The sequence below is a fragment of the Amblyomma maculatum genome, chromosome 1 (genome assembly GCF_055883805.1).
Source record: "Amblyomma maculatum isolate TAMU_Amacu chromosome 1, ASM5588380v1, whole genome shotgun sequence".
In the NCBI taxonomy this organism is placed as follows: Eukaryota; Metazoa; Arthropoda; class Arachnida; order Ixodida; family Ixodidae; genus Amblyomma; species Amblyomma maculatum.
This window is the reverse complement of record NC_139344.1, coordinates 196,469,808-196,481,937: the sequence shown is the minus strand read 5'-3', so window position 1 is coordinate 196,481,937 and position 12,130 is coordinate 196,469,808. Positions and strand designations below refer to the sequence as shown.

The following is a 12,130-nucleotide window of genomic DNA, read 5'->3' as shown; positions in this document are numbered from 1 at the left end:
GTGCTTATCGCACACATGCCCTAGGCGGGCTACATAGCCCCCCCTTCCCCCCTTTTCAAGATGAGTCACCGCCTGCAGTGTACCTACACAGAACAAAAAGAAAAAAGTAACAAGCAAGGTAATAACAGCACAGAAATAATAAAGGCAATTTTCGAACTAGGCATCGTCCATGTCGATGAGGCACCTGACCTCCGGTGTTAGTGCTGCGGCGGCGGGGGGGGGAGTTTGGCAGGTGCACCGGCGACGACTAAACCGTTGTGCTCGGTCGTGGTGATAAGGCTGGGGAAACGGAAGACCTGCACCTGCTGTGTTTCAGGGTGAGCGCCCCCCTTAGCAGTCTTCTGGTGACAGGGAAATACCTTGTGTGCCGTGGCTGGCATGACACATGTCACACAAGGAACACCACTGCACTCTGACTTCTTCAGGCAGAGGCCGAAGTTGGTCAATGAGGCGACACCCGGGCACTCCTTATGAGCATCACCACTGCCCGGCTAGCTGAGTCAGTAGAGCATGAGACTCTTAATCGCAGTCATGGGTTCGGGCCCCACATTGGGCGCCAAATGAAGGTCCCGCCTCAAGAGTAGAGTGGGTTTGGGAACCACAGGCCAGCTCAAGAGATAGTTCATGTCTATGAGAAAAAGAAAATGTTGGTTTTATTTTCAACGAAAAAAAAAAAAAAGGAAAGCGAAGCACTTACAGAGAGTGCATCAAAACAAACGCAGCCACTGTGCGGGCGACAACCAAGAAGGCATAGAAAGAGGCACAGCTGCCCCAGCACACACTCACACCGCACTCGATCCGAAAGCTTGTCCGCGGTATCGGCACTTCAATGGAACCCCCCCCCACCGCTGGCATGTTGAACCGGTGTTTTTGTAACATGTGCCGTGCCCCCTTGTTTCCGCATATCATCACCATCTGTGCGGTGCCAAGAATCGCCTCGATAAGTTTGGCCATGCGCTTATCGCACACGTGCCCTAGGCAGGCAACACAGCCCACTCTGTAACAAGAACTGAATAGTCAGCCAGTTGTAGCATGCATGCCGGACATACTTTCCTTTTTCGGTTTTTTTGTTTCGCTTCTTTAAAACTCTGCATGCATTTCTTCATTGATTTTGTGAGCATGGTCACTTTATGCATCAGTAATCAATAGGCAAATGGTAATACTTAGAGCCGTGCTTCTATAAGGCATTGCTATTGTTATTTAAAAAGTAACGCACATTTAATGAGACAGCTGACACACAGAAAATGTAAGTGGAAGTTTGCTTGCAAGAACTAGAGGGTGTCGATCACATAGTCTGTGTGTTGATGGCAGTGATGGAACTCCCTCTCAATTGTTGCAATAGCCGAAATTTGATGCTTTCTATGTTGCCCGTGCACGGTTTCACATCAGTATCCTACAGTAAGTTGATAAATTTACTTACTAGCCAGGGAACTGCTCTAAGCTGGCGATGGTAGTGAACGAACAGCACGTAAATAGGAGGTGGTGCTTTCTGGTCTTCAGAAGCTTGTAAGCTAGCGAAGCAATACTTCAAGTTGCATGCTGCTTTTCTAACCATACAATAGTTGTATCATGCCCCTGGCTACCGTTTTTATCTTTGACTGAGTGTAACTCTGTGTTAACGTCTTGCTACCTATGCTTTGCATGCCGAAAATACTGACCTTTTTTCGTTAAAACGAAGTTTTCAAAACTTAATTCATCATACCTTTATAGGTTTTTATTGGTTCAAACCGAAAAGTATGAACCCTGCGCATAACCTATGTGCAGCTTACAGAAAAACCCTACGTACCGCCGCTAACAAATGCAAAATACTGTTGATACTCAAAAATTTACTGTTTCTTGTTTGTTTTTGATGCAGGAGCAGCTAGTGGCGTTCTGCAAAAGGCTGATGGCTTGATAAGCATACAATAATTGACAGTGCAGGCTTTTGACACCATGCCTTTGGAACGATCAGCAGCAAGACATCATCGCCCCCATCACTGGCGCCTCAAGGAGCGCGAGCGCAATCTGTTGGCAGCTGTTCTGAGCATTGTTGTCATCGCCACACTCTCTACAGCCTTGGTGCACCCACGCTGGTTCTACTTGCAGGGTGGTGGCTGTGGTCATAAGTACCTTGGGGTACAGAACTTTTTCTATGTGGGCTATTTTGAAGCTTTTCCAAGGCTTTTTGTCAACGGACCATCAAGGTTGCCTTCATACATCTATTACGGCTGGAATGAAGGTGAGTGTCGTGTTACACATAAACGTGGAGGATGGTCCAGTGTTTAGGGGAATCCTTTAAAGTGGTGACTGTGTGCAAATAAAGAAGTAATTATTTATTAGAATCCACTTAAGCTACAAAGGCAATCTGTACAACTTCCACGCAGACCTCATAGTCAAAGAAAAATTAATCCTAGCCTTGGGTTTTAACCCAAGGCTGCTGGCTCAGTGGAGCATTAGCTCTACGAATTGAGCTAACTGGCGTGCGGTAAGGCAAGGGCAAATTGATCTACTTGAAGTGAAAATGCTAACAATGAGTGGGCGCAAATGAGTAATTACTCTTTTGTTAGAAATCTCCCTGTGGTAGATTGCCCTAAAAGTTTTAGGGTCATTGCCATGCTCACTTTAGTTCAATTTTAGTTCAGTTGTTTATTTCCTTACAATATATGTAGGAGTTCAAGTAGAAAGACTACATGGGGCATCTTGAGATGTCCACGACTGTCTTGAAGCAACAGCACAGGAGCGATACATACATGATCTCTTTGGCAATGACTTTTTTTTACATGACAACTTTTACAAACAGACACACAGTAAAACTAATGCATAATGATAAATCATGAGACTGCCTTGTTTGCACCAAGAAAAAAAAAATGGAGATTATTGTGTAGCAGTGGTTTCCTTTTAAAGACATTCCAAAACGCATGTGCCCACAACAGTGGAGTTAATACTATATGAAAAAGCATCTGACAGCCATTGTTTACAACACACAGTTAGGGATTTACATTTTTATTTATTTATTTATTTATTTATTTATTTATTTTTTAAAGTGCATTTCTATTTACACTTCAGGAAGAAGGCCAAAAGGCACGACACCTGACGTGGGCCTTCCTCCCTGGGGGAAGCAAATTGCATTTGGCACATGTATACAAAACAAGCAAATACAATGTGTGTAGCAGTCATCATGGCATCAGTTTCCACAAGCACATGAAACAAAATTCATTTCAATAATAACAATACCTGAACCTAAGGTGTTCTGAATAAACAAGAACAAAAAAAAAACAGCAACATAAAACCATCACACGCCATGACTGCTGGTACAGCAATCTACGATGAACATACAAGAGTGAAAAGCTGTACAGTGCATGTTACAGTAAATTAAGATTTCTTGAAAAGAAGCAATGATGAAATGCAGGAAGTTATGAAGGGAAAGAAAGAGAAAATCATGTTCACTGATATGAATGCACAGGATGTACCAAAACGTCATGCAGTCAGCAGTGCAATCACTTTTCTCTTGTAGATTTTTTTACTTTTACATTGGTACAAGAGGTCATGGATATTTCTGTTTTCATTTAAAAGAGCAGTCATTTGATATCTGATCGTTGTAAACCCGTAATTCATTCTTGCTTTTGGTGCTCTTATTTCCATATGCCGAAAGTGATATGGATTTTGAGGTAGTTCTGGCGTTACAAAAAAACTGAGGTTCAGAATGAGTTGTATTATACGTTTCAAGCGCTAGCCGAAGAGTTTTTAACTGAAAAATGGTTAATAGCCCCAAGCTGTTCCACCACTGGTCCGTGCTTTCTAAGTAAGCTAGGTTAGCAGTTGCTGTAATGGCCCTTTTTCTATAGCAGAAACAAAAAATTTAAATTAGTCTGTGTTGTATCGCCTCATACAAGCAGATAATAGTGAAGATGCAATTGAGTTAGACTGAAATAAAGTTGTTTTTTTAGCGATATTGGTAATAGAAGCCTAAATTTGTTTATAAGGCCCACAGATTGCAAAATCTTTTTTCTTACTTGATTAATATGGTCAGTCCACAGCTGAATATTACATACTTCGTTTTCGTGATGTTTAATTCTAACCTATTGGCCCGCAACCCTAATGAGAGATTTTCTAACCAGATATTTGCTTTACTCTTTATAGCTTGTAAACTCATGTCAGTAAAGAAAATATTTGTGTCGTCGGCGTATAAAACTGTTTCGGAGCAAGGAGGGATATTAACAATGCCCTAGAATTTTGAGAGTTCAGGAGTGTAATCAAGCTGTGGTAGAGCATTTGTTTTAGTTTGAGTTATTAGCCAGAAAACTGCGGGCTGTGTGTAACACGGAGGGGCTTTCTGGTGTTGTATTCTTTCTCATTTGTTGTGTAACTCTGCTCTATTGAGTTATTGGCAAATTCACTCTCACTCTAGCACACCACAGCACGGGAGACTGGCAAGTAAATACATGGGGTGTTCAGCTGTGGTGTTGATGCAGTGACCTAATGCAGTGTCCAACAATGCTGACTGTTCAGGCCACTTTGGGTTCAAAACCCATTTGCAGCCATAAAGTGTTATATTTTGGCTTATTTTAGCCTAGCTGGCTACCACCTGCCAGAGGCCAAGGACTGGACAAACATAGGTGAAATCGGCAAATGCAAATTCTAATGCTAGCATACTTACACATCATGAGCGACATGGCAAGTGGTTTGTGGCATCAGCTACAGTCAAAACTCGATTTAACGAAACCCGATTTAACGAAAATCTCGATTTAACGAAGGTATCCTAATTCCCCCTCATACGCCCATAGGGTTCAATGCTTTGACTAACCCGAAATAACGAAACCGATTCCATGATCTGTCCCGATTTAACGAACCTTTTTTCGAGAAATAAAGGTGAAAAAGTGTTAATTTTTGGTCTATTTTGTAGACAGCACCCCAGAAATCGGTGCGGCCGTTGCTCACAAAGCACACGCAGGCAAAGATCACCGACTTCTTTGGCGGAAAATAAATTTGTAGTCCCCTCGGGCCTTTCTTGTCGAGTAAGAATTTTTGTTGTTTCTTTTCATACGCGCTAGCGGCGCCGGTCGTGGTGTTGGCGCTACCCGCTCGAAAGTAGCGCGGGGGGTCATGACGATGACCATACGGACCCCCAAATATTGCGCTAGTTGTATGATTACCAACTTCGGCGCCAATTTGTCATTAGCGGTGTGGCTTGCCGTCCCGTCGGCGGTATTTAGGGAAGATTGTTGCGCCGCTAGCCGAACCGTCCTTTGGGTCGGTGCTACCGGCGTGAATCCGTCATGCGCGAGTGCGACGAAAAGTGAAAATGGTACGTGCTAACCGATACGACCGCGATAAGCTGGTACGGTTTATGCGGATGCAAAATGCATTATGTTCAATGGGTGCTTAGTCGGGGACTTGACTTTATTACTTTTAAAACGAAAGTACTGTTTAAGCGGGTGCGTTTTAACGAGGGTTTACTGTAATCGAATGTACTGAATTATGTGCCCAAAAAATGCCTCATTCAATTTAACGAAGTTCTCGATTTAACGAAATAATTCACGGCTCCCCTCAACTTCGTTAAATCGAGTTTTAACTGTAGTTTGTTTAAGCTGATCCTACTAGTTTATAATAAAGGAGTAACTGTGCATTATCACCTGCCCATGTGCAGCCCCATGACTACTAAGAAAACTTGTACAGCTTCCACATAAACTTCATAGCTGAAAAATTTGTCCTGATCTGGGGTTCAAATTCGGGAAAACCTCATGGTAGTATGCAATCTTCATTAACTTCATCCATGTGCGGTGGATCTATAACTCAAAACTATCACACTACCTTCATAAGATGTGTTAAGCGTCTCAAAAATTTTACAGTGCGCTACCATTAACGTCTTCACTCGCCAATTTTGGCTTAATTTGAAGCTTGCTTGACCTTGAAAACTGAGCTTCAAACCGCAACCGAAGTAAAATTCGATGTGCTGAGTGCATCTAATCTGCATTTTCTGCTTTGAAGGCATGGTAGTATGTTGATTGTGCATTCATTGTTTATGCAACACCCCGTGTGCAGTCACAGGTGAGCGTCAGCATAACCAATTTTCCTTGAAAATTATGATCATTAAGGTATCAAATTTAGCAACATTTGCATGCTTGGCCTCGAATGATGACTTGCACAAGAAGCTGTAAACGAGCAGAGTTCACACTAATGGTACTGCTCTGTGCAAGGACCGATAGCTTGTATCCTAGGTTACAAACAAATTAAGTGGAAATACTAGGCTAAAGGGTCAACTTTTGAACTGTTGCATCACATTTGGCAAAATTTTTAGAGATGGCTGAACTGTCGTTTATTAGAATATATTCTAAATTTTATGACCTTAGCACAAGTAGAAAAGGAAGTTATAGCTGTCTTAATGAGTAATTAAATATGTCATCTTAGGAAAACTGTAATTTCAAAAATCAGCTTTTAGAAAGGTCACTGTGCAGGATAAGGCCAATCGTGGGTTCTTTATTACAGTAATCTGAGCACTAAAAATTGACCTTTTTTTTTGTGTTTTTTGGTGAACTTTTTTTTTTTCTTGGAGCATAAGGGGTTTATACTGTTCCCGTTCATTTGCTATTGGTCTCTACTTACTCTTTTGCAAGTAATTTAATATTGTGTAATCAGAAGTGTGATGAAAAACAGTTGTTCACTGCATTTTTATTCGCAGCTGACATTATTTATAGCTAGGAGTTAAACATCTCCATTAGATACAGAAAAACAAAATGCGGATCATTCTGGCTAGAATTCTAATATTGTATGAAAGAGGGATTGCACAAACGTTCTGTGGCTATGAGCCTGGTGTACTGCAGTTTCAGCTGTACATTTGGTGCCATCTGAAAGCCGCACGTCATATGACAGAGCCTCACTTAAACCTGGTTACGAGCAGAAGCACCCGGTGCAGTGGCTCAGTGGTTAAGACTTTCAGCTACTGAACCAGAGTACCCGAGTTCAAATCCACTGTATATTTATTTATTTATTTATTACATACTGCAGGCTGTGAGGCCCAAGCAGGAGTGGATTAAAAACAAATTATTATAAGTGAGCAGTAATACGAAAATGCGAACAAAACAGCACAGGCAGCAAGAAATGATAATAACAAGGCATGAAATAATTCCAAAGCATGGTCATTTATCAGGTTAAGAGACTAGGCAGGAGGCTGGCAAGCTGTTCTAATAATCACTGATGGTCTGCGGAAAGAAAGAGTGTTGAAATAAGCCTGTCTTAGCAAAGTATGTATGGAGTGTGAAAGTACTTCGAGATCATTATCAGTCATTGGTCAGTCATTCTCCATATCTTGGCTGGCGAACTTGGCACCTGTCAGGGAGACTTGTGCAATGAAGCTGCTGTACCAGACTTAGTTTGAATTACTCGCGCAAGGCCACATAATTGTGACCTCACAAAACAGCTTAGCTAATAAGAGCGTTGGCAGAAGCTTTAAGGCAGTTTTGCTGGGCTCTGACCCTCCGAATTAGTACTTTCACACTAAAAAGGTGAAAGTACACTGAACTCAATTTTTGAAACTCATTTCTAACTGATAAAGGTCTGTATCCTTGACAAGCACATCAGAACTATAGCTGGCTATTCAGTAGAAGTTACAACTAGTTAAAGGACAAAAATTAACAACATGAGGAAGCCAGTGGCATGATGAGACAGTCGTGCTGTTATTTTGAAGAATTGCACTACTACCTTGCACGTCTGTGTGGAATGGATGGCTTCACCTCCTTGCCAGAGGTTGTCTGCTACGTTAACGTTGGTTCATTCTCACCCATCAACCATTTAGGGCAGTTTACTTGGTTAAGTAGGTTTCTTTGCCGCATGTAAAGACACCTATCAAAACAATGCATAAATGTTATCAAAAAGTGTTATGTTCTGGCTACTACAATGGCTCGGTGACAGTTTTATTGCTGCCATAAACAGAAACTGCACATGCCTCACCCTCGGTCAGCCGAGCATAACTCGATGGTAAAAGGACAGTCAAGTTTTTAAAGAAAAATTTCATTTACATCTTTATGTGATGGTTCAATCATTTATCTTCGGTTGCTTTTTTTAAACGGTGATAGCATTTTCTTTAAAAGACACGGGTAATGTACGGATCTTTTTATTTTGATTACTGGTAAATCTATTGCTCAAACTTCAGTGTGGCATCTGAGTGCACAGGATACCACATTACATTGTAGCAACTTTGTCGTTGTGTCATACGTAGCATTAGTGGATGAAGAAGAGGCTGAAGAGACATGAGCTGTGTAATTAGAGTTGAGCTCTAGATTCCCGGGCAGATTAAGATAAGCCTTCTCATGAGTTTTTCAAGATGGCTAAGTACAGGTCACACCTCTGCCCACTCTACAGCTGTTGACCCATTATGAAAAGACCAGTCACTGACTCATAGAAAATATTTGCCGAAAAAAGAACAGCTTTTTGAAATGCACCGGAAAAGTAATCCGAATATCTAAAGAATGGAAACTGAAAAAGAATGTGACACAACCATTAGGGTGCACATTAAGGTTGTGGTATATGCATAAGGCTGTGGTGCCTCTGTTTCGTTGGTGTCTAATATTCATGTTTCTTTCTATTCTGTACCAATAAGTATACGTTTGTTGCCCTCCGTACTCAATACTCATAATTGGGGGCCTGTTTTGATTAAATAAATAAATATAGACTTTTGAACAAATGGACATGTGGACTAGGCATTCTATTTGGGGACTACAAACATGCGTGTGGACATGGTGCTTGGCTTTGGTGACAGCTACCAATACATAGCAACACAACTTTTTGGCCTCCAATTTGAGGTTTTTGACCTTAATGTGCAGAGCAGTATTCAAAAAGAACTGCACTAATCAGTGCACTCAACAGAATTTTTTCAAAAATGGAAGTTAAGTATAAGGCTAACGAAATGGCGCTTTCAACTCTGGTTTCTTCAGGGCTTCAAAATCTCACTTCACCCTGCCAATAGCACAATTTTTTAGGGTCAATTGAGACAGCCAATTATAGCATGTAGGGGAGGGTTGTAAGTTGTGGTTGTCTTTCGTTGTAAATTGTTTCTGGGCAAATTGACAGCATCATTCCCATTGCTAAAACAACCACATGGTCGTCACAGTAGGCCGCAGCGACATTCCAAGTCTCGTTAAAGCTTCATTTTATAGCCTGGCGTGAAGCTCATTAACACTGCGTCATACTGAAGCTGTGATTGCTTGTAACCTGCTGGTGCTAAAACCATTCTGTTTGGCACCCAATTTGCATAAATAAAAAGCATTCAACCGCGTCATACTTCATGGTGCAGGCAAGGAAGGACATTTATTTTTGTTCATTCTTCCTTTCCTGTCATTCTACTAGTTTTTCGATATCAGCTGTTGCGTGCTGCTTCATTGGCTTAGTTGTAATTTTTGTGTGGGTGCTATGATAATGAAGTGTGACTTGTAGCCAGAAAAGAGAATAATTCTGTTGAACAATGGCAAGCATGCCAATAAGACTGTTCTGTCAAAATGGAGCCCTGATTACCCAAAGTGTCTGAAGAAAATTCTTTTCCTCCAACAGTTGTCTTTGCACATAAAGAAATCTGATGTGCGCATGTGCACCTTAAACTTTTGTCTGAATGGAAGACAGGATTTTTTTCTTTTTATTCACACCTCAGATCAAAATTAAGCTTTCACAGAGCGTTTGTGCTTTGTGTTAAAAGCTGTCAGCTGTCTACTAGGCGTGCCATGTTTTGCACATTGAGGTAGTGTACTTTCATTTGCATGTACTATTAAAATATATTTTTTTTTTTTTTATCGTGTTTAAAAGAATTACCATATATGCAAAAGGCAAATAGTTTTCACATAAAATGTATACTGCAGCTGGTGTGCCTTGAAAAACATACTTGGGTTTATTTAATTTATAACTAAGCGTTTTCTTTCGAAGTGGTTGAGGCAATTTTACGATTTTCATTGTTGGAAATACAGGATTACTGGTTTTCTTTATAACCTGTTTATTTATGAATTATTGGTTTTCTTATTTTTTTGCAGTGATGAAAGACTGTGTTACACCAACCATTGTGAGCCTCCAAAGGGTGCTCATAGTTCTGTGCTTTCTGGCCATTCTCAGTAGCTTGCTACAGTTCTTCATGGATGCACTGGGCGTGACATACAAGTGGTTAAGAGTAATTCGAAGAAATGCCTTCTGCAGCATTTTAACAGGTATGCCTGCGGGATTTGTTGTTGTTAATTTGCTAAACTGATCCTTTTTATGTCTCGCAAAATATAGCAGTATTCATTTCTGACTTGCATACGTATAAACGTGTGTAAGGGTTGTACCTGTGCGTTGGTCACACCCCCTATTTCCTGAAGCAAATATTGAAAAAAAAAAAAAAAAAAAGATCCGTGTAAGGGCCGCAGCCAAACTTTCCACGACCCACGTGGGAATAGCCTTCAAAATGCATGCGCACGGGAGCTTCTAGATGCCGTCCACGAATGGTGCCCGAAGTTGCAAGTCATCATCATATTTTCCCTCTGCCGTGAGCTTCTGCAATCCATATTGGCATCGGTGTCACCAGCCCCGGCCACCCCGACTTTGTTTTGCGACTGTCAAAGGGACGTGAGTAATAGTAGCGTGGTTGGCGTAGTTGCACGCCATAGTTGCGGCTCTTGTGTGCTCTCTACTTTATTTTTCGCGAATTGCCATCGAGCGTTGCCATTCTAGCATGATGGGCAAGCATATTGGTAGCTACACGGCAGACTTTAAACGAAAAGTAGTGGAGTTCGCGCTCGAACACGGCAAGCATGCGGCCAGCCGAAAATTTGACGTACTCATGAGAAGTGCGTCTGAAGCTGGTGCAACCAGAAGGATGTGTTGAACACCAGCTACTAAAGGCGTGCTTTTTGAGGCAAGCCATGCAAACAGTTAGGCGGGGCTGAAGACTACCAGTTGTGGAGTGAATGTGCACCAGAGCACAGCTCCAGCTCGGAGTTGGAAGACTCCGCGAGTGACGATTGCATGGTAAATAAACGCCCCACATTCACTGATTGGTCTGTTCTCACTTGAAAAAAAAAAAAAAAAAAAAAGAAATTAATGTTGCGTGTATGGACCGCACCCCGAAAATTGGCCCTCAAATCTGGAAGAAAAAGTACGACCCTTACACGCGTTTATACGGTAGTTTCCAGAGGCAATTGTGTCGTTACTTTGCTCGTATTTTTCAAATGTGAAGAAAGAAATCTTGCTGAAGCATGAAAATACAACTTCATTTTGTCCTGCTTTTAACAAGCCCGTGCCTGTGGCATGACATGCATGGTAACAGCAGTATATTTGCTGATAGTTTTTTGAAAACAGTCATGTCATGCCCCACTGATAGTATATCATCTGCGTTTGAAAATGCCATTGTAGCTGCAGCAGTTATTGAGCAGCTACTTTGGCTGTATCATGCACACAAAATGGATAGTCCTTTACTGCTTCTACTGGTTCAGTTGTGTGTCACTTGAGGTGAAATACGAAGGCGCTCGTGTGCTGATTGATGTCAATATGCCCCAGGTGACAAAATTCCCATAAAGAAAGGTGTTAGGCAAAGAGATACGATCTCCCCAGTACTATTCGCAGCTTGCTTAGAGGAAGTATTGAGACTTGGAATGGGGACAGATAGGGATAAGGGTTGATGGAGAATACATTAGTAATCTGTGATTCGCTGATGACATTGCCTTGCTAAGTAACTCAGGGGGGGAACAGCAAAGAATGATTGATAACCTAGACAGGAATAGCAGAAAGGTAGGCTTGAAAATCAATATGCAGAAGACAAAGGTAATGTTCAGCAGCATTGAGAAGGAACAGCAGTTCACAATAGGTAACGAAGCACTGGAAGTGGTGGACGAATATGTCTACTAAGTACAGATTAGTAACCGCAGATCCAGACCATGAAAGAGAAATAACTAGGAGAAAAAGATTGAGATGGAGTGCATTTGGCAACTACTCACAGGTTATGACTAGCAGCTTACCGGTATCGCTCAAGTATACAACAATTGCATCTTACCTGTACTCCTGTACTCACGGGGCTGAAACGTGAAACGTGCAGCCCCGTGAGTACAGGGGCTATGGAACACGAAATGGTAGGTGTAACGTTAAGAGATAGGAAGCGTGCAGAGTGGGTCTGAGAAATAACTCGAGTTAATGACATTCT

The 12,130-nt window shown here is 41.7% G+C and overlaps 1 protein-coding gene across 1 annotated transcript in view; it reads left to right on the top strand.

Annotated features, from left to right (window-relative positions):
- LOC146205334 (transmembrane protein 127-like) overlaps positions 1-12,130 on the top strand; it is a 32,696-nt gene that overhangs the window by 8,919 nt on the left and 11,647 nt on the right. The window contains exons 2-3 of the mRNA XM_084589982.1: positions 1,856-2,218; positions 9,993-10,163. Coding sequence (XP_084446108.1) covers positions 1,933-2,218; positions 9,993-10,163 — 457 coding nt within the window. The 5' untranslated portion in view covers positions 1,856-1,932. The remainder of the gene's footprint in view (positions 1-1,855; positions 2,219-9,992; positions 10,164-12,130) is intronic.